Source organism: Diadema antillarum, unplaced genomic scaffold (genome assembly GCF_040938485.1).
Source record: "Diadema antillarum isolate AM-2024a unplaced genomic scaffold, OU_Dant_1.0 scf00000029, whole genome shotgun sequence".
In the NCBI taxonomy this organism is placed as follows: domain Eukaryota; kingdom Metazoa; phylum Echinodermata; class Echinoidea; order Diadematoida; family Diadematidae; genus Diadema; species Diadema antillarum.
In genome coordinates, this window is record NW_027270918.1 from 631082 (window position 1) to 654630 (window position 23549).

At 38.0% G+C, this 23549-nt stretch overlaps 1 protein-coding gene across 1 annotated transcript in view; it reads right to left on the bottom strand.

Annotated features, from left to right (window-relative positions):
• Positions 1 to 23549, bottom strand: part of LOC139739448 (nesprin-1-like) — a 104835-nt gene that overhangs the window by 21813 nt on the left and 59473 nt on the right. Inside the window, exons 5-21 of the mRNA XM_071650061.1 lie at positions 22232 to 22315; positions 21572 to 21664; positions 19782 to 20011; positions 14780 to 14988; positions 13526 to 13617; positions 11849 to 11980; positions 10022 to 10336; positions 9113 to 9264; positions 8054 to 8186; positions 6875 to 6971; positions 6129 to 6334; positions 5065 to 5226; positions 3475 to 3630; positions 2312 to 2460; positions 1513 to 1696; positions 849 to 992; positions 220 to 387 (exon numbers count right to left, since the gene is read on the bottom strand). Of these exons, the coding sequence (XP_071506162.1) occupies positions 220 to 387; positions 849 to 992; positions 1513 to 1696; positions 2312 to 2460; positions 3475 to 3630; positions 5065 to 5226; positions 6129 to 6334; positions 6875 to 6971; positions 8054 to 8186; positions 9113 to 9264; positions 10022 to 10336; positions 11849 to 11980; positions 13526 to 13617; positions 14780 to 14988; positions 19782 to 20011; positions 21572 to 21664; positions 22232 to 22315 (2706 nt within the window). The remainder of the gene's footprint in view (positions 1 to 219; positions 388 to 848; positions 993 to 1512; positions 1697 to 2311; positions 2461 to 3474; positions 3631 to 5064; positions 5227 to 6128; positions 6335 to 6874; positions 6972 to 8053; positions 8187 to 9112; positions 9265 to 10021; positions 10337 to 11848; positions 11981 to 13525; positions 13618 to 14779; positions 14989 to 19781; positions 20012 to 21571; positions 21665 to 22231; positions 22316 to 23549) is intronic.

Consider the following 23549-nt stretch of genomic DNA (forward strand, 5'->3'; position numbering starts at 1 on the left):
CTGACATACTAGAACAACCCCACTCCTATGGGTTGGAGTGAAATGGCCATCTTGGTACAATAAATTCTTACCAGAAATCTGATTATAGACCTCACACTCTCTTTATCCATCCATGTGTAAAAACGACAACCACATAAATACAACTGGAGGCAATATCAATATCACTACAATCACAAAATTTGCAATCAAATCTTGAATAATATTTCTGATTTCCCTCACCTTTGTTCTGTCTAGTTGCTGGCTTGGCGTGCCTTGGGTGTCTCTCAGCTGCCCCTCAGCGAGAGATAACCACTTCTTGAGCTCAGCCTCTTGGGTCTCAAACTTGGACCAGCTATCTGTTTCTGCTGAGAGCTTGGATTCAAACTCCTGCTCTTTGCTCAAACAGTTCTTTAGTCAATGCACAAAAGAGGAAGGAAACAACAAAAAAAAAAAAAGAGAGAGAGAGAGAGAAGATGTTGGGTTCAGTATAAAATTTAATGAAGTACAGCAATCACATGTCACATAAGACTGACACCTGAAATATACATGAATTAAATGCGTTTTCTAAAGAGTGTTAGACATACTAACAGCACGGAATTGCACAAATATTTATTACTTAGAAAAAAAGTGAAACACAATCCTCTCTTCTCATTAAAATATTAATTAACTGACTAGATGGAGAAAAAAAAAACAGTTCCATATTGTCCTGCAACTTTTTAAACAGTGAAATCTTTTGAATAACGTGTATGCTTTGAATAATGCATGAACTATACTGGGGAAAAAGTTTTGCAAAGAGCCTCCATTAGGGCAGGGGTCCCAAGGATTTGCATCCATTGCGTGCACATGAAAACACTGAGAGTGAATCTTACCTGTAAGCGAACATCCAGGTTGGACACTGTTGTCTCTATGATGGTGGTGTCAATGTAAGTGCACTTGAGGTTGATGATGTAGGTCACGGCATGACTCTTCATCGCAAGCTTCTTCTCAACTTCTTGGGATTTGGCGAAGTGACTCTGTAAAAGAGACAAAAATGATGAAACAATTGAAAACACGCAAATATTACTGCATTGATAGCTTGCACATGCAATGCTGACTCAAATGTGTGGCCAATTTCCAGCTACAGTGTATCTGATGTTTTGTATATTAAACATTTTATCTGCCAGGTCAAGAATTTGATCTTCTGTATGTACTTTTTTGAAATTTTTAACATATAGCTGACAGGAATGCCATGTATTGCACATTAAATCCACAGGGAAGTGATATATTTTGGAGGCAACAAATTATTCATGAACCCATTGAGAGGCTAAAAATGAAATGATGTTTACGTTTGCAAGTGCAATAATGAGGTTTACATGTGTCCAAGTATTCAAGTTCCAGCATCCCATTTTCCATACTAGAAAATTTCACAATCACTCGAATTTCTATAAAGTCATTGATGCTCTTTTCATTATCTGTTATATGTATTTTCTCTTCGAAGAAGCCAATCAATATCATTGTCTAGACACATTATACAAGCAAACAATTTTATCAAACCTTGTGTTTCTGCAATCTGACTTGCATAGCCTTGATTGGTTCTGTGGAAGATTTCTGTTGTGCTTCAGCCAGGAGCCTCTCAGCCTCTTGGACCCAATCCTGTATCTCCGGAAGTCCGTCTTCAAAGTCCTTGACAGACTTGAGGACTTCTCCAACCACTTTCTTTTTCTCTGGCAGTTTGTCCCTGGAGAAATAATGAACAGTCATTGACGCAATTCATGACATTTCTGAGTTTTGTTTTGTTTGAAAGAATGCCATAAGTGCCCATAATGTCATCCTATATTTGAATGCTTCCATCTTGTTGAAATGTTCTCATGTTGTTTATTCACTTTCACACAATGTAGTTTGAAGGATTTCTTTCCTTATCCAATAAAAATTTCCTGTTACCATACTTCATAAAGTGTATCTACACTGCAGCTCATCTCATATTTATGTGTCATCATGCAATGCTAAAATGTCAACTGCTTGCATAGCTTTTGCTTAAAACTGATTCCTTTCAGTGCCGTTTAAAAAGTTTGTGTAGTGACCTGTAGGTAATGTTCCTATGGGTTCGCTAAATCTAACTTGAAACGCATCAAGAAGAAACAATTGAGAAATTTATCTTCCTGATTTATACCTCTAAACAACCATCCAAAGGTGTTCCTAGTGATAACAATGAGATTCAACAAAATGCAGACCCACGGAGAAAAGCCTCGTCTGATCAAATAGTACACAAGTAATGTGTAACTTCCTTTTGTATAACCTTATTGTTTAGTTTTTAGCCATTACTGTCATGTGAAGCATCACATGATCAAGTCACCTGACATCCTCCAGGTTGAGTTTGACAGTCCGGAGAGTCTGCAGAAGCTGTTGAGCCTGCTGTGATCCACTGGTCTTAAACATCTCCTGGGCCAGGCCTGATAGGTGCTTGAAGGTACGCTCCTGGGCCGCTACCTGGCCTATGGCCTCCTGCATGATCACAAACAAGCAGACAAACATGCAAACGAACAAAATTGATCCAATGATCTGAATTCATTTCCTCTTTGTGTCTACAAAAAAAAAACCTGAGTTACATTAATATTATCATACAATCGACATTTCGTCTTTTCTATGTACAAAAATAAATGAAACATATTCTAATAACATACATTTGCAACAAAAGGTAAATAAGTAGTAGTCATACGAACCACAGTGGGGGAGCCTGAATCAGAAGAATGGCTTGAATTACTTAGGACCTCAAAAATTAAATTACATCATAGTAAGACAATTGAACATCAATCGATAAATCAATCAATAAATTATTCAACAAATTAATTGATCGATCAATCAATCAATCAATCAATCAATCAATCAATCAATCAATCAATCAATCAAATGATATATTTAATGATTTCTTCAAGCTGAGACTGCTATGACATGGAAAGGCATCATTGTTTTAAAGATTATTCATCACTGGTCTTTGTAGCAGAGAAAATGGGTCTAGGGCAATTACCCCCTGGGCAATTACCCCGGACTCTTCGCCGGACCCTAACCCTAATCCTAATCCTGAACCTTATCCTAACCCTAACCCTAATCTTTACTCTAACCTTATCACTAACCAGTATTTAGCCGGGAGGTAATTGCCCTCATACTGAGAAAATATATCACAGCAGTATCAGGGCAGAACCAAAATTAATTTCTAAAGGAATTTTTTCCAAATGTCTGCAAAACATTACATATATGCTTACATTTGCTTGGATGAACCATCAAATCCATCATGATGGTAAGAAACAACCTCTATATGTTAAAAAAAAATTAAAGTTGAGTAGAAGGGATCTCTATACCACACGTGTGCATCAGTACAGTGTTCAACATGTTGCATAAAATCAAGTAATATTTCATCATTTTCATAATCTAGACAGGATCAGGGGTAATGGGAATGCACATGGAATTCTAGACTGTTCTGTGAAACTGAAGATGATTTAGAAAGGGGGATAAACTTACATCTAATTCTTTTAGATGCTGTAGCATTACATCCCGGGAACAAGGCACCTTCTGCCGCGACATGTTCATGGTAGAATCCAACCAGACATTGACTGCTGAGAGCTGGCTGTTGAATGTCTGCTGTTTCTTGCCTGTTTCTGCTGCATCCATAAAGACCTGTGTTTGAGTGTTCAAGATCAATCAGCAACACTGACAGTCTTTAGGATCTTTCTTGGGCAAGGAAGGCAACAAGACATTTCTATATTCATCAGATATTCACCTGATAAAAAGTTTTTGATTCCCTCCATTGTAACAAACAAGACACCCTGTAGTGGCACAATGCATTCGTATCATCAATTATTTATAAAGAGGAAAATATCTGATCCCCGGATACAAAAGCTTATTGATGACATCATACATGCTTTGAGGTGTTCACATCAGCCTAAGAAGACCATCCAACTGCATGTCAATAATGTGGGCCACGCAATGTGACTAAGACATGTGACTAAGACATGCTTAGTCTTTGTGAGGAACAGTGGCAGATCCAGGGGGGGGGGGGGGGGCGCAACCAAAGCACGCCCCTTTTTTTTTTCTTAAAAACAGAAGAAATAAAAAGAATCAAATGAAATGAAACCCAGAAGTGGCACCGGAAATATTAGTTGCGCCCCCCTTTACAGAATTCCTGGATCCGCCCCTGAGGAACACTTACATTTTTACCTCACTGTCATTACAATCAGTACGCAAAGTCAAGTCTTTGTGCTATCGGCATAATTATAAAATCACAACAGGAACTGAGCTTAACTCTCTCAGAGTATCACCAATCTGTTTTTATACATGATAAGGGTCATTTTCAGATGGTGACCCTGATACGGTTATTGACTCAAGGATAAAGATGTACTTTCAGCGATTTTTAATGTTTGTGTGTGTGTGTGTGTGTGTGTGTGTGTGTGTGTGTGTGTGTGTGGAATCAACCTGTTCCTAAAAGCTTAGAAAGACTTGAAAATAGTAAATTTGGTAAACTTCCTGAGTGTCCTCTAAACAAAAGAAGCAAAGGATTTGGTAGGTGCTCTTTATTATTTCCATGCTTCAAGGATGCACCCTTGCACAACATATGTTAATCTACAATAAGTATCATTGAGCATCCTTTGAGCTATATATATGGTGTATGTGTACTTTACATCATGAGGCAGTTTCTTTACAAGGCACGTAGGAGAGAAAATCAAGGATTCCATCCATGACACTTTGTGATTCCACCTGACAAAGTCACTGGTAATGTAATCGAAAATATGAAATGACTCTACATCAATCAGCATATTGAGTTTTTCACATGTATTCCACAATAGTCACAAAATTATCACATGATGAGCTCAAATGTATATAATCATTCAAACATGGGATTTGAATACTTTGAAAAGCTTTCAAAGCAAATGCGTGTCTATCAACCCATTGAAGACAGACTGACTTTCCTACAACACACATTTGCCATTTACCCAAGCCCGAAAATATTCTGGACTAGTCTTCAACAGGTTAAAGAATGAGTAATTGTCTCCTTGCCATTCTACAGGTCAACTTAAAGACGTCTCTTGAGGTTGTGGAATGCATATCACTCACCTTAGCCTTCCCATAGACATCACTCCACGCCCTGTTGAGGAGGTCGAGTTGGTCTTGGATCTCTCTCGACACCGCTGGCTGACAGGCCTCCATCAGGAATTCCCCATGGTGGTTCACGGCTGTGTGTTTCTTGGCCATCTCCGACAGGTTTGTAAAGTAAGCCTTGAATCAAAAGGAGATGAAAGAGGAATAAAGAAGACATTCATGTCATGATCAGCAGCTGTTGTATTCTACTCCGACAAACATACATTTGCACTTTGATAACAAGCAACAACACATTACTTCTTCCATGAAAGAGCAATAATTGAGGGGTGAAACAATTATGGTAATCACAACTTGATTTGTAATTCCTCAGAAGTAGATGAGACTGTCTGACTTTCATCTGCTTTGTATAAAATCAATGTCAGCCTAAAATGTCGCCAAGAAATCTCTGCCTGCTCTTCCAGAAGACAGAAGATAAATGAAGCAAATCAGTTTGCAGTTACACTATCTTACCTCTAATATTTACAAGGTTGACTTTATTGCTACATCAGGGTCCCATTTCATAAAAAATGTTGGGATAACAACTCTTGCTGGAATGACAACTTCCCATAGCAACAGCAAATCAGGAAGCAGGATTCTTATTGTTACCATGACAATTGCCATTCCAGCAAGAGTTGCTATCATATCAACTTTTTATGAAATGGGACCCTGATTTTAAACAATACCATGACAGATTAAAATTGTTGTTAACTGAAATTCACAAATAGGGTTTACTTCACACAGTGTCTCTGACTGAAGCATTCAAGTTAAAGTTATACTGTAAAACCAGAAACATTTATGGCATGAAACTTTTTGAAATTGGAGCAAACAGCCTTTTTTGCGGCACGAAAAATTCACGAATTACCACCGGCATTCAATTCATTGTGTAGACAATCACTTTCAAGTGCATTTTACTTTTGCAAATCTTAGCAAAAGATTCATTCATGGAAAAAATTTCTGGTTTACAGTAAAGTTAACAACCAATATCCAAAAGTTTTCAGTAACTTCTATTCCTTTAATACTACACTACATTTGTAACTCACCATTTTCTTGTCATGGTCTCCCTGGGCTAGCACCTTCTCGGCTCCCTTCAGCCAGGGCTGAAGGTCAATGACGTCTGACCGGTAGGAACTCCAGTTCTCGACGACCTCTTCCAGCATGGTGCGCACCGAGGCCACCTCGACTGTCAGGTTCTTCTTCTTCAGCTCCATGTCGTGGACAAATCGCCTGCACACTTCCCTCTCCTCTTCTGATTAGGTGAGAAAATGGAGACGCAATTTGTAGGTTGTTGTTTGTTTTTTTTTACTGCAAAACCAGAATCATTCCCGGCATGAAATGTTCACAAATTGCCACTGCATTCCATGCATTGTGTAGACAAGAACTTTCATATGCATTTTACTTTCGCAAAATTTATGAAAGTTTCATGCACATGTATGTTTCTGTTTTTATAGTAAAATGTAGTTTATGTCAAAGTTTCATCCCCATAACAGCTTGTTTTAAGATTTCTTTGACATAGTAACATACAATCCATTCACGTCAAAATAGACATGGTTATTAAGAAATTTTGTCACAACAAATTAAAAGTCAAGTCCTAAAATTATTTCTTATATATCTATAAATACTTTATTTGTTTGGCTATAATGAAATTTTGATATAATGAAAGATAACAGCTGGTCCTCAGGACTCTGGTTATAATGGGAGTCATCTGCATTAACTCATTCTCAACAGATTAAAAATTTGAGTATACCATAACATTTAGTGCACTGGTCACTGACAAGACCTGTCTTACCATCTGAAATAGTAGAAATGTAAGTCTCTGTCACATCTAGTAGCATCTTGAAGGTCACTTCATATTGTTGGAAGAATTGGCCAGTTTCAACAAATTCCTGCAAATGATGGGAAAAAGAAAAATAGATCAAACACACTCAGTACCCTATTAAACAGTCCTGACATTTCATGCTGAAATTCACTCTCAATCACTTCCAAATTCAAGTTCAATTTAATTTCATTCCATTTTTCAACAGATATCAAATATACAATATAAACACACAAACACATTGTTATATTGGCAACTAAATGGAGAGATTATAATTCAAATATCATACAATAGGCCTACTTAAGACAGTCTGACAACCCTGCACCATGCTCTGATGTAGGGAAATCCGACAAAAGTGTGAGCAAAATCTCAATTAGAGATTGAAATTTCTCTTAAAAATGTCTACATTCTTTAACACTCTTTTATCGCTTAAAGTTTTGCTGTGTTTATTCTGTGATCAAACATGACGTTCATTACATCATATTATTACCCTCAGTCATTTCCACAAGAAATACAGAGTGGGCATAAATATCCCATCAAACTACATCCTACACTTCTGTTGCCATAGCACACATACATGCATAAAGTAAAGAAATGATGAAATCAAAGTCTTTTGTTGTAGCTTCGGGTGGGACCAGGTGCAAGTATAAACACTCAGGCCAGGTGAGGTTGTTTAGAAATAGTTACCTCCGCCAAGGGAGGAGGTTATGTTTTCGTTACCATTGGTTTGTTCGTTAGTTAGTTCGTTTGTCCGTGTGCAAAATAACTCAAAAACTTGGGAGTTCAGGCTGCGCGTATTTGAGGTTTGCATGCCCGCACTAAAGTGCGTGCTCTAGTTTCTGCGAGGGCGAGGCGCGCCGTGCAGCTGAGGGTTTATGACGTAACAAAGGCTTCTATATTGGGAAATAGGGCGGCTTTCAGCACACAATGCTGTAAGTACATGTACGTATGGGTGGAAATCACTGATATCTCTATGGAAGAACAAGATCAGTGGTGGAAATAAGCTGCATGCTTGGCGGAGGTCTGCGCTCTCAGAGTGCTTTTCTACTTTTCATAGTGATGAATGGCTATGACATCATACTTTGATACTCTACTGTAATTATACAAATGAGAGGGTCATTGCCATGGGAAGAGTGAACACCTGGTACTTACCAGGTAGGTGCGTAGCAAATGTTGCACCTCCTTGGCGTCTCCATACTTGACCGTCCACGTCTGGAGCTTCTTCTCCGCCATGACGATGAAGGCCAGGAGACGGTACTTGATCTCCTGGTACTCCAGATGGATCCTATGAATCCAGCATGAAATGAGAAAATTCTCCATGGAAATAAGCATCACAAACTCAAACCTGACTAAATATGACATCGCTGAATTCTCTCCCCAATTCTTTGGCATATTTCATTCAACCTTCAATATGCAACAATTATGTGTAGTCATCCATAACAGAGTGACACCACCATGTTTACAGGCACACATACACTAATATAGGAGCATCACTTGCACACTACCTCATAAGTGGCACAGAGTTTCTTTTTAATGCAATCTTAGCAGATTGTCTGGCATGCATGATGACTTCCATCCTTTGTAAGTAATCCCTCAGAATCGTTGTTTCAAATCTTTTGCTGTCATCAAATACTGTGCATTATTTCAAGTTTTCAAATGTTTGTGGCTTCACGAAACTGGCACCTAGGTACCTGCGGATAACTCAATAGGCCCAAGAGCATTAATATTCATTACTTTCCTAGCATCAAATCATCATAATTCACATTTGAGATTTGCGATGAAGTTTAGCTCACATCATGTGATGACTATGACACTGTGCACTGATGAATAAGCACTTCAGTTCACTGAAGATTTTCATAGAGTATAAGAAAAATAACTCACTACAAACGTGTAGCTAACATAAACATGTACTGAGAATTTACCTCAGGGGAAAGTTGGTGTGAGAGAAAACCTGTGACACAGGGGAAATACATATATTAAATGTGACACGTAGTTGTACACGTGATTCAAGTTCCAACATGGTTAAGTTCTCAAGTGACAAAAAAAAAATAAAAATCTGCCATTATGTTCAATCATTCTAAATATACCACTATTTGGAAAGAGAAAAGGAAGTCCCTTTGCACCGAAAAATCAGATTGATTGATGATCTATATCAATTGTTGTAAAGTGAAGGCATAGATATGGATTTCCTTTGATTGGTCTCTTAGTTACCTCAGGTTATCCTTTGTCTGCATGACAACTGTTAGCCTCTGAGCCATGCTGTCTATAATGGCTGGTGGAACTTCTTGACCTTCGACCCTGCCACCCTGCCGCTGTATCTCCGTGAAAGACCGGTGAATGTCACTGCTGTGCTGAAAGTGCTCCTGTTCATGAAAAAAAGAGAAGAAATCATTATATTGTAAAGTACTGTATATCGCACATAACATCTGATATTTCTCTGTGTATTTTTCCACAGAGACTGACTCAAATCTATACTGACGAAAAAAAAACAAACACACATAGGCTTAACAGATAGGATAACTTATTCTTTCCTTCCCAATCCTGACACATAATAATAGTTATAAAAATGTTAATTACAGGAGATGACATACTTTCTTAGATTTAGACTTCTACTCTGATGGCATCATTATTTGTGCTTTATTAACAGAATATCCTACGCATATGTTTGTGGTGATTTTGTGTGTGTGTGTGTGTGTGTGCGTGTGTGTGTGTGTGTGTTGTGTTGTTGACAACAGCACAAGATCACTTAGAAATTCTAGCTGTTCAACCACATATCAAGTTCTCTGTGGAATGATTTTTTGTTTTTTGTTCTTTTTTCATTGTTGTATGGATACATACCACTAAATTTTCTTTTCATAGTAAGTCACACTTTTGCATGCATACAAAGATGGAAAATTATCATTATTTTTTTTTTTTTGGTATGGGATCCCAAAATTTTCCCTAGGATCAGTTGCATTGCACTTAGGATTGATTTTACAGCTCAGTGAGAACAGCCACCAGCTGGGGAAAGCTGAATATGGGCTACCCAGCCATCTTCTCAGATGGAAAATGAAAACAAACAAACAAACAAACAAACAAACAGACAAACAAACAAACAAACAAACAAACAAACAAACGTACCTCATGCTCCTTCAGTCTCCGCTTCATCTGGCTCCAGGTGGCATCCTGAGACTCCAGGGGCTCCACCTCGCCCCTCTTCAGCAGCTCCTCCGCCCTGTTCAGCCATGCCCCGACCGCGCCCAGTGGACCGGGCAGACCCCTTTCAAGCTCCTTACGCCACTCCTCGTAGTTCTCCGACACCTTGGTCCACCGCTCGATCAGGATGTCGCACTCCTCCCTGGTAACCGTTACCAGGATCTTCTTCTTCTTCTTCTGGACTAGTACTGTCATCAGCTGCTGCGTCTTGTCATGCTGTCTTTGGAATTCAAGGAATCTCTGCAGAAAAAGACAATAATGTAATGCACAGCACATCTTATCTTTCTTTTCTTTTTTTTAAATTGAGAATAAGGTATTGGCACATTGCATCTGAGCATCTGAAAATTCATTTGGGACTCATTTGTCACTTGTAGGCTTCTCTGCATAATTTTTCATGTGGGCTTTAATAACAAGAGAAATTGTGTAAATGTGTAAAATTGTGTAAATGTGTAAAATTGTGTACGAAATATACAAATTCATTTGCTCATCTATTTTTTGCAGAAATGTTAGCATAGATGGAATGAACAGTGCTCAGACAAAAATGCAAGCCAACATGAACTTATTGTCTGCATTTGCATAAGTATTGACCAAAATGTTCACATTACTAAAGCAGAATGTGGCTTATTTTACATTTTATGAGCTCAAAATTCGATCGGAATTGCAAGTGTTTTGGATTTCTCAGATCCTGTTTGCATTGAATTTTTAGTATTTTCTATCCTATCATTCCTTTAATCATGGAACTGCTTGAAACTGCTCCTACACTGGTGTCTGGCTTGTGTCGTAATTCACTTTGCTCCATCTACTGACAAACAGATTAGTTCTTCATCATAAATTAAAGTTTGCACTGTTGATGCATTTTATTGCATTTGGTTAAGTTGGGCTTGTTCTCTGCTTGCTCCAGAAAATAAAAGAAAACATTGAGGGGCTGTTGTGGTCCAGTGGATAAGAGCAAAGACTCTATAATCATCAGGTCCTCAGTTCCAGTCCATTGCCAGCAGCTGTAGTGCCAGTCCTCACTGCCTATCCCTTGAGAGGGGAACTACAGCTCTCGGTCCCATTGTTGTGTCCTAAGGAAAACTGACCACTTCATCCTTACGAGCCAAGTAAGAGAAATCCAAACTCATGCAATGCACATTATCTCCAGAAGCGCGAGGGTTTAACGGATCATCAAAGAGGATGACTTCCTACCACTGATACTCTGGTTTGGACGATGCTCTGGCTACTTTGGTGGTGGCTAAAAGTAAATTCCACTCAAGCAATGTGCATTATCTCCAGCAGCTTTATGGTGAAAGAGACCAGAATTAGGGACTTTCTACCACTGATGCTGAGTCACATTACCCGGTGGTCCCTGCTGCTTGGCTGTGACTAACAGAAAAATTCAACTCGAACAATGTGCACTATCTCCAGCAGCTAATGGGTTAAAAGGACCAAAGAGAGTGACTTCCTATACCACTGATGCTGGGTCACATACCAGGTACTTTGGTTTGGATGATGCTCACTGTACCTCGGTTGCGACTAATAAAAAAAAAAAATATCTAGTGTCTTGAGGGTTAATCAGACCAGAATTTGGGACATTCTACGTCCGATGCTGGGTCTCATACCTGGTGCTCTGGTTTGGATGATGTTCCCTGCTGCTTGGTTGTAGCTAATAGAAAACTTAAACTCCAACAATGTGCACTATCTCTAGGGCTAAAGGGCTAAAAGGACCAAAGAGGGGGCACTTCCTATCACCATTGATGCTGGGTCACATACCTGGTACTCTGGTTTGGATGATGCTCCTGGATGCCTGGTGGTGGTAAGAAGGGCCTCCTCCACACTCAGACAATCACTCAGCTGCTTGGTGGCTGTCACTTCCTCCTGGCTCTCCTGCTCAAGTTCCTTTCTCTGCAGAGAAAACACATCAGAACACATCACTCACAGTCAATGTACAGGTACTTGCAGTAGATGGCAGCAGATATGGACTGCAGCCATTTTTATCAAGCAGTCATATTTTCATCAGGACTTTTTGGTAAGATACTTGAGAACTTCTTAAAACTTCTCTAAATGACCTAAAAATATGACAGCAACAAAGATCAACATGCACATATCATCAGCATCTCCCTAAACCTTAATGTGATTTCAGGCAGTTCTTTCACATTTCACATCTGTATTCCCTGTGTATGACCTATACATGTAGCTTTGGTTCAGTTCATTCGTACTGTACATATAACATTTTTTTGATAACCTTGTGTCATTTAACTGCTAAAGCATTATTGATTCTATTCTTGTACGATGTAATAAGACTCTATGTCACGAATCATATTTTGATGATTTGAGTATTGTTTTGTCCAGTGATAGCTATTGCATTTTGTTGTAAAGTAAATTAAATTGAATTAAAATTCAATACTTTGTTTGCTAATTAGCATGCAACCTGGAGTGCTTTCTTCGTCAATTAGCACAGATGCCTTGAAACTAATTGTCAATTGAATAGAGATTACCTAATCCCGCTAATTGTCAATTGAATAGAGATTACTTAATCCCTTTAATCCCTCTTGTGTCACCATGGCCTCCCTCTTCAAAGGAGGGAGGCCGTTATCCTTGAGTGGGCTTGCTATTAAAGATAACAACTAGGAAAAGTTTAGTGAAGATGGATCACAAAATGCTGCTGAAAAGGCTTGAGTAAGTTATGCTAGTAAAGTGCCATGGCACATAATCATAAACAATTAATATTCTTATTCCTTCTTACAAGAAAAAAACTAGATTCTGTGTATGTGGAAGATATAAAACTGTCTTGATTCACAAATTAAGGAAGTAGGCCTACACATAAGTCATTTACATGCAAAAAATACCAATCATTCTTGTGGATAAAGTGAATACTTGCAGACAAATACACACATACACACACTGAGGGAAAGTAAATCAAGGAAGTTTACACCAGTCTTCATCAAATATGACACATTCTTAGAAATTTGCAATTATTTCTGCATATCCTTGCGTTCTAGCTGTGGATGGCAAACAGCCAACAGTATGTTCACTCAGGCATATCAAGGGACAGATGTACAATGAATGAGGAAATGCTGTATTCAGTGTCACATAACCCTACCAGGACTACTACAGCAAGCGATCAATAATGTTCTTAAGTTTCCCATTCTGAAGGCATAATTATGCAATTATAATGCTCATCCCTGTCAAGGCATTCATCTTTGTCACGATTAAAAATGGCAACACTGTCGAGTGCAGAGAAACACAGAAACTAGACACTTTTGATCACTAAAACCGGATATATACTACCACTAAGATAGCGATATCATGCAGTACAAAGAAAGTGGATAGGCGCTGCTAAATATTCCATGAAATGTCTAAGTCATATCGGTCATGGTATGGTTTCCTATATCAAACAACTCTTATCAGAGAAGCAAAAGTGGATGGTTAGTTAGAAGAAGCTTTTACCTTTGCAGGCGATCCTGCATCTGGATAGGAAGTGAAGAACTGGGAGACATATGTCATGATAGACTTCTCATCTGGTTTGTCAACATCGACATCTTCGAGGAGAAAAAAGAAGGAGCAAATATATGAAATATGAAGCTAGTGTTCAATCAATTATGAGATGACTGATCACAAACGTACCGACAGCCACAAATGCCAGAGTATAAATCAGAGAACTACACAAAGGTAAGTATGCTGTTGCTACACACAAACACATGCACACACACACATAAACAACCAATGTGAAAAGACATCCTAACCAACCCTTGTTTTTTTGAGAGAAAAGTCTTGTGTTATATGTTTGGCTTCTTGACAGTAGCAATAACCAGTACTGCTGACTGAGACCACCATAGATGAATAAGGCTATGAAAGTCCTAACCTCTAGTAATACAGTGTACCACAATCTCTGTCTTCCTTTATTTCATCACCCTGATAATCTAAGTTTTCCTCCTCCTCTCTCTTCTTTTGTTTTCTTCTTCCTCTACCTCCATCTCTTTCTCCTCATCTTCTGAGTCCTTACAATTATGGTCATCATAACCATCTCAACCTTTCCCCTACTATTCTTCCTCCTTTTACTCTCCCTTCCTTCTCCTCTTCGTAATCTTCACTATCATCTTCATCATCATCATCATCATTGTCAACATTATTACTCTCTTTGTCTTCCTCATGTTTCTCTTCCTCCTACTCATTACCATCACTATCATCATCACTACTATCTTCATCATCAATCACTACTACCATCATCATCATCATCATCATCACCACCATCATCATCGTCATCATCACCACCACCATCATCATCATCATCACCACCAACATTATCATCATCATCATCGTCATCATCATCACCACCGCCAACACCAACATCATCATCATCATCGTCATCATCATCATCATCATCATCACCATCAACATCATATCGTCATCATCATCATCAACATCATATCGTCATCATCATCACCACCGCCAACACCAACATAATCATCACCTCCCCAGAGTAGGTAGGTAGTTGTTGCTAAGATGTTGGTATACCTTTAGGGTCAAGGAGCCTGGTGATACCCAGCTGTTGCTCGGCAACAATGACATCACTACCATCCTCATCCTAAATCACGATTACAATTGTCTTTAACATCATCATCATCACCACAACCACTACCACCAATATAATCATCTCCACCCTAGAGTAGGTAGGTAGTTGTTATTAAGATGTTGGTATACCTTTGGGGTCAAGGAGACGGGCGATACCCAGCTGTTGCTCGGCAACGGTGAAAGCCTGATCGAGCCTCTCCACATTGGTGTATCCGCTGAGGGCCTGCATGTCAACCAGATCCCGCCGGATGTTGTGGATGAGCATGCTGAAGGCGTTGCCGTCACGCCAGCTCGGTCCAAAGTCCTTCACCTCAACAGTAGGTCCTCCAGGCACAGATCTGCAATGCAGTTTTCAGAATAAACTAATCAAATCTGGCCTACCTTCACCTCAAAAGTGACAATTTTAACGATTTGTGGTTATGTTGGGTTTTCATTTTTGTTTTTTTGCCTCATGAATATTGTATTCCATGCATATCAGTAAATCAGCTTGCAGCAGTAAGGAAACAATGACTTGCAAATTTAACATTCTGTCTCCTTAGATTACTGGCTGGGGGTGGTGGGGGAGGGGGATGGTAAGGGCAGTTATTTTGCTGTATGAACAACACTTTAATGAATGCATGATAATTCTCATTAAATACGAATATTCTTTCCACTATGACAGTCTTGAGAATTATCATAACCAAGACAATGATAGCACTATTAAAAATGAGTGTATTTATTCAGAGGAATAACAGTCAGAACTGAAATTAAAATGGCATTAATGATGTTGCAAATATTGTCTTTTTTTATTACGATCACACTGTACTAGTAATGATGATGATAGTGATACAACTACATAATCATCAGCAATATCACACATAATCAAAATTATCATCAGAATAGTAAGGATGAGGACAAAAGATATTTATCTGGATTTGGTAGTAGAGTCAGGCCACAGTCACAACTATAGAATGGATATTTCTGGATTGCATGCATAAACTGATGGCAAATCATTCCAAATCTACAAAACAGGAAGACATCAAAGTGGGAGTTATCCTTGCTAAATAACCACCTTTTACATACATATGCATTAGGGGGAATTTGTGGGGTTTTTTCTGGTTTGTTTGTTATCTATTTTATTTTATTTTTTTATTTTTATTTATTTTATATATATATTTATTTTTATTATTTTATTTTTATTTTTATTTTTATTATTTTTTTTTTTTTGGGGGGGGGAGGGTTGTACGATATGTACATGAAGATGTGTCAAAAATATCTGCTATTTTAAAAATGCAACCAAGTCATTCAAATGTACATGCTGTTAGTAGTGGGAATGAAACTTGTGTTAGCACACTTTTGTTTTGAATTATGTAGCAAGAATTTAGGCCTACATGCATATGTGACTTAACCTACACATGCATATTAAGAGTTAAAGCGCTGTTTATTTCTTTCAATTGATTTTGATGAGCATATTGCCTCATTCTTCTATTTTGATGGGAATTAAAATGACAGCAGGGCTTCATAACAATTAAGCTGACAGAGGGTATTGCAATGATGAAGTTCTTCATAGTAGAGTTTGTGTGTCCTTTTGCAACCCCGATAATTATACTCCTTTCATAAGCTGGTATATTGTAGAGGTAAGTAATCAAGAGCTTTCCTCAGAATGATAAAACTGGAAATTCTATATGATGGAGAGAGAATATATACTATAGATTTCCAGTGAATTTCTTCGGACCCCCCCCCCCCCCCCCCAAATTCCAACTGTTTACCTTGGTAGAAATGGGGAGCATATGCTCAAATGACATGGGGTTAGTTTTTCATTTCTTTTTTGAAAACTCTGAGGCAAAATGCCAGAAGATTTCATACACAAAGATGAGAAGCATTATTTTTCAACCATGCTATATATTGTGACATTTACCAAAGGATGATATATGACCTTTAAGACAGTAAATAATCACTAGTTTTTGGTTGTCATTTCTTAACAGATATTCTACATGTCATAATCTCACACATGCCTATCATTTTTATACACAATCAGTTTGCGATACCACTTGTTGCAAGGGTATACCAAAGAAATGTATCATCCATATAACCCATTACGCAAATTACAAGCTAATGCTTTTTGTGGTGACAACAGTGTACGCATGAGCTGATTCACTGCATGATTGCGTATTTTGCCACAAACATTATTTTAATGACATGAATGAAATTAAATGAAATTAAATGAAGGTATAGTAGATTAGTTTGAAATGATAATCATCCTCCTGTCAGTAAGTTGCATTAACAAAGACTATCATCATAACAGTAATGATCGACGATTACAAGAATCAAAATAATGACAATACATTGCGTTTCTAAAGCATTACAAATATTATTTCCTCACTAAGTTTCAGAGGTGCACTTCACGAGACCATACACCCACAAAGTCATACAGCCCATGAGTTTGACACTAAGCAAACAAGGCCCACGAGGCCGACACATTAAACCCTGTGTTATATCTGTCAAACTCGCGGGCTGTATGACTCATGGGTGTCAGCCTTGTGGGATGACTCCAGTGCACTGCAAAGATGAATCAAGACCTACTTCAAATCTTGAAATGCAAATGCAGAGCTAAAACTACACATGTACATGAAGCAAGCCTAAAATCACTTCTCTTGTTTGGTTTTGGCAAGCAATTTTGACACAGGCATGATATAAAGTTTTGCTAGAACTCACAATCAATTTCACACATCAAGCATATACATCATGATATTATGTGTCATGTATACAATGCTCAGTTTGCACATGTATGTAAACTTTGGTCTGTCAATATGTGGGCACACCTGGGAAGGCACGGGTTTACTAAATTTTGTTTGTGTGTTAAAAAGCTCATGCACTCATCATTACCTCTCCATGAACGAGCTGCAAGGTGCCATTATTTCAAGTCAGAGAAAGAAAAAAGGAAATACAGTGGCATTCAAGACCATTAAAACACCATCAGTGACACACGATGAAACCATGCATGACTTCATGCACTACCTTAGGCTTTGTCAAAGACCCTCTTGTTGTGATAGTTGCAAAAGAAGTGAGCACTGGGTTGTGAAGTATGAATGACAGGCAAACTCCAGCAAATTGGCCTTTTGTAGGCCCATTGGTAATTAGTCATTTACACCTTGGTATTGCAGAATTTTGCCTCCAGCGTTTGGTAGCAAAAATCGCGACCATAATCATTGAATACATTTCATGCTCTGATAGGTGGTGCATGAATCTAAGCAATTTGATTGGTTGAAGAACTGAATCATTTCGGAAAACCCTAGATAATTAATAACTATCACATTCTCAGATCTCAAAAAGGCAGTCATATTCGATCACTGCTTTAGCTTCAACTCACTTGGTTTGCAATTGTCCAACAATGGTGTGAGGGCCTTTAAAAAGGGCTAGCACTAATTCAGAATTAAAACTTATTTGCAGATGAGGAAATTACCAGAAAAATAGATGGCAAAGTTTTGTTTTTATTTCTAATACAATCCAAAGAAAGAAGGCTTAATGACACTCACAAGCAAGTTAACTGTAGTCAAGAAAATCATTGAATAATCAAAACACATTGTATTGGCAACAGATTTACTGAGGGTTTTTTTTTTTTTTTTTTTTTTTTACAAAAGAACACACTAAAAAAAATACACTTGTAGATTATACATTCATATGTTTATCAGTCTTTTTTTTTTTTGGTGTTTGTATATTCAGTACACAGTTTTTCAGCAAAGTGGAAAGAAAAAAATTCAAGTTAATTGGATTAGTATGATCTACTACAATGGACAATGACATATATGGGCCACATTACAATAAAAACATAATTTAGGACATTTTTTTTCTCTTTTCAAAATGATCTGCTTTTAAAAAACAAAAAGGGGTGCAAAGGTAGATTTAACTCTTCAGAGACAACATTGATGCATGCAGAGATCCACATCCAACTTTCAAGTGCTTTTAAAAACATGAAGGCCTCCTTTTTAGTTTTTTTAGTTTCTTTTTTTAGTGCTGCGATTATTTATTATTGAGACCAGAAACTTATTTTGTGATGCCATGGAGCTGTGTGCAGAGGTTAGTGCAAACTTCTTCATTCTTGCCCACGTTTTTAGGTAGTTAGAGTGAGCTGTAACATTCCGAATGATCTTTTCTTCTCTCATTCTCGCATACAAAGAATTGTCTACTCGCACACGAGGGCAAACAGCAAGCATCACGCATGCTGTGTGATCCCAAGGCGGGGCGTTTGTTCATAGTCACTCCAAGGAATAGCAACCAACACACAGCTGCATGTTTACTCAGTACCCCACTGGTCTGATGCAAGGCCATGGAACACAAGCAAATGGCTGGGCCATCGAAATCTTTCCCTTGTAACAATCAAGTAGTCGTGGGCAATTCAAAATAAATTCAATGGATATGACCCTCCCGATAGATAACAATTAGTTGATGTAAGTTTGAGGAAGAGAAAAGTAGGCAAAACTCGATATAATGGCAGAAGATCAGTAAAGGTAGGGATTCTTGCTTCTACAGCCCCTCTGATATCTATTACTTTTCATCTGTTTATGACAATTGTCTGACAAATGTGTGTCAAAGTTTTGGCTGTCCAAGCTGAATGAGGAAGTAATGAGTTCATGTTGGCACTTTTCATTTAATTGCTGGAGTTTTTATCATTACTCAATAGTTGCCATATAGGGGGCTACACAATTAAATCCCTTGCCTCTTTGATACAGCAACTTTCTCATGAATTGAAATATAGTATGACACCTATACAATACGGTAGAATGATAGTGTGCATTGAGTTAATGAGAAGGGCCTTCCATGGATGCCTATGATACCTTTTTCCCACAGTAATAAATACTATGGATAGATTCAATTCACTTTTGAAAGATAATATGCAAATTAGTTGAGGCAACAAATAAGTACCAAATTATAACACAAATTTATATACTTCCTTGAAAATTGAGATTTATTATCCCTTCTGAATACTTTCTTGGGCCAGTTGGTACTGAACGTATCTAACAATACAAAATGAAATTCAAACAAATCTCCACCAGCACTCACAATATTTGGATGCTCTCTTGGCCAAGATGGTTTTATACACATATTCCTCTACAATATAAAAATTCAAACAGTTCTTCACAAAATCACTCACAATGCTTTGGACGCCTTCTTGGCCCAATTGAGGAGAGCCTTCTTGGCCGTGACCTTCTCCTTCAGTTTGGACACGGCCTTGGAGGCCTTCTTGAACGGTGGGGGGTCCAGGGAGGCAGTGTCCGACCCCCGCCTGGAAGAACTTGGGCTGGTGGCCGCCGAGCTGCTGACGCTACTGGTGTTGCTGTCATACTCGGCCAAGGCATCCAGTAAGGAAGTATTGGCCTCAATCTGATGGGGAGTAACATTTCATATGACACACAAAAATATGTAAAGATTATAATATAAATCACCTTTTAGTGGATATTCTTCCTGAAACATGTAGCTACAAAGAGACATCCATTTTGTGTCTGGGCATTACTACAAAAATTAAGCAACACTAACAGCACTGCTGAAAACAGTGACATATGTCATCTTTATATTATTATTTTCCTCACTGCAAATTCAAATTCAAATGATTTTATTTCCATATAAAGTAATACAAAGCAATATACATAACACTTACATGAGTACATAACATTTTAAGGAACTTTGAATCACATAAGTTTCAACAAAACATGGATACAATATTATGATGATATCAACTTTGGTTTTTAGATAAATAAACAAGTAAAGCAATATAATCTTATTTTGTAACTCTATATGGAAAAGAGGAGTTTACAAGAATGAAATGAAATGAAATGTCATATTTCATTCCTTGAAATCAAATAGTCATCCATTATTGCAGATAGCAATGTATGCTGAAATTAATTCCTTTACAAATTGAGCTATATCTGTTTAAATATTGCACTAATATGTGTTCATAATCACCATCGAAATTAAACTCTGAATGTTAAGAAGTGAAACAGGACAGACTATGTGTCAAGAAAATTGTTGATAGTCAATAATCTAATGAAAACTAGAAATGTCGCTACAGCGACTGGTTATACCCCCGCCAAACAACATTTCATAAGCTTTGGTCAAAACAACATTTCATAAGCTTTGGTCAAAAAACTGAGGAAGTAGTTAAATCCGCAAGATCTTTCCTTGATCTTCTGTCATTAATATGCCGTTACCATGGCAATGTACTTTCGGGTACTGTCGAAAAATGCGTCTTGCACATCTACAACCAAAGGCACACATCTGTACCAAGTTTCATGGAAATTGGGCAAAAACTGAGGAAGTAGTTTGCAACAAAAAATTTTCCATCATTTTGGCTCATAATATGTGAGCTGTTACCATGGCAAACTACTTTTTGTCACTGTCAAGAAATATGTCATGCTGACCTGTATCCTAAGACAAACATTCAATATGAATTCCATGAGAATTGGAAGAACACTGATGAAGCAGTTTTGCCATGAAGCATTTTGCCCTATATTTTACCAATAACATGCCATTACCATGGCAACGCACTTTTTGCCACTGCGGAAATATGTGTCTTGCACATTAACATATTCAGATGAACATCTGTACCTAATTTCATAAAAATTGATCAAAAACTGTGGGAGGAGTTCGCGACACAAGATTTGTACCCATTTTTGCCCATAATATGCCGTTACCATGGCAACGTACTTTTGGGTACTGTCAAAAAATACGTCTTGCACATCTACAACCCAAGGCACACATCTGTGCCAAGTTTTATGGGAATCGGTTGAAAACTGAGGAAGTAGTTCGCGACGCAAGATTTGCAACGGACCGACCGCCCGACCGACCGCCCGACCGTCCGCTGATTCCTATATACCCCCTTCAAACTTCGTTTGGCGGGGGTATAAAAAATGGCATTCTTCAACTAAAATTTTGTCAAAAATGCACCTGGAAGTAGAGAATAATTGTCCAGATGAGACCGAGGCAGATGGGAGGTCGTCCATCGACGATGTCGCCAGCATTTATGTTGACTAGTTTGATCTGTACGTCAATGAGAGAATAAGAAAGCAAAATTCTAAAGCTAAAGAAATAGTGGTCCATTACATGTCATCAGTCATGGATTAGAACCAGCACTGGCTGTTGGGCAGAAGCTCAGTGGTCTAGCAGAGATCAGGAGATCGTAGGTTTGCATCCTGCTCGAGTATGCATGCCCATTTTTGTCACGGCTACTACCAAAACACTGATCAATTCAGTGCTTATGAATATGTCAATGTAGGGCAATTTGTCAATCAGTTGCAATAAGAATTTCACGAATTTGAATAGCACAGGGTAGACGGTCCAATATATACAATGAAAGGGGACATTTTCATGAGAGTAATTTTTCATGCACAGTCAAGTAAAATGAATTTTGTGTATCTTTAATCCTGTAAAATCAAAGAGATCAAGATCATTACGAGCAGATACTTTCATACACCTTTATTTTCAGCAAATGCACACAAATTTCCAATTTTACAGTATATACTTGTCTGGAACAAGTCGGACTGAGACGGGGGAGGGGATGGGATGGGCAGAAGACCAACATGCTGTGAAGTCAGCGTGACCTCTCACCTTTCTGTCCTGGAGGAACTTGAGAGCTGTGTTGACGTTAGCAAGGTGATGGATTCTCTTCATGTGGCGGCCACGTTCATAGGGCTGAGATAGAAAGCAAAAGAACAACATGGTTTATCTAAATATACTCCACTGAGTAATGTCATATGCATTTGATGTGTCGTTACTATCACCAAACAAAAGATTAAAGGCTTCTCGTACGTCTTCTTTTCAGTTCAATGAATAAAGAAATCAAATTCTGGCTTTTAATGCCATGGTCGTATAATTATAACAATAATAATGATGACAATAATAACAATAATGATTATAATTACTATTATGATGATGACGATGATGATATCATTATATCATTATTGTTATTATTATTATCATCGTCATCATCATTATCATTGTTATCATTATCATAATCATCATCATTTATTCAGCCAAAAGAAAATCACAATATCAGTTACATAACAATGAGGCATATTCAATGAGAAATTCTTCAACAACTATTTCAAAGCATTCCTCCATGTAATGATATGACACATGTGATTGCAGGATCATACTTTAACACTTTAATGATGTAAAGGCATTGCTTATTTCCAAGCTAAAGGTCAAGGCCATTTGATGCATTCATACCAGTACAACACCTCTAAGCCTGGTCAAAGATGTATTAATTCAAGCAATAAAAAGGATGAAAGACATTTCAATTTTAACAACGTGATGGGAATAAACATATGAAAGTAGAAAAAAAAGAAAAAGGAAGGACAGAAGAAATATATATCATCCGTTATCGCTGTATGTTTTCAAAGTAGAACACATTTCATTTTTACTTTAATATAAATGCAACAATAATCTTCAGAATTGAAGAAATGGAACCAAAAGGAGAAGAAGGAGGATAAGGAAGAAATGAAGTAGAAGATACAAAGATGAAAGAAATCCCTGATATTTGTCAACTGCCAAAAATGCCACAGAGGTGGTTGAAGTACATAGCCACTTATTCACAATTAGGCCCACTTAGATTCTCTTGAAAAACTGGATATCAAATTCATCAAACCCTGTGAGTTGGCTTCATCTAAACCTATCACAAATAAGGTCAACAGCTCATTGACTTTATGGTGGATAGGAAACAGTACCCAATAACATTGTTACAGCGCCCATATCATTGAAGTGAAAGTATCTTTAGCAAGTGTTTTGATAGCCGCTATCTCATACCCCTGCCTACGTGTCTATGCACAGGTGTGCCAAGGCAAGTACACCTGACACTTAATCCTTAAGGGTACAGTAAGGAGCAGAGTCAAGGTGCTGTGAAATTATAATCAACAAGCATGAACAG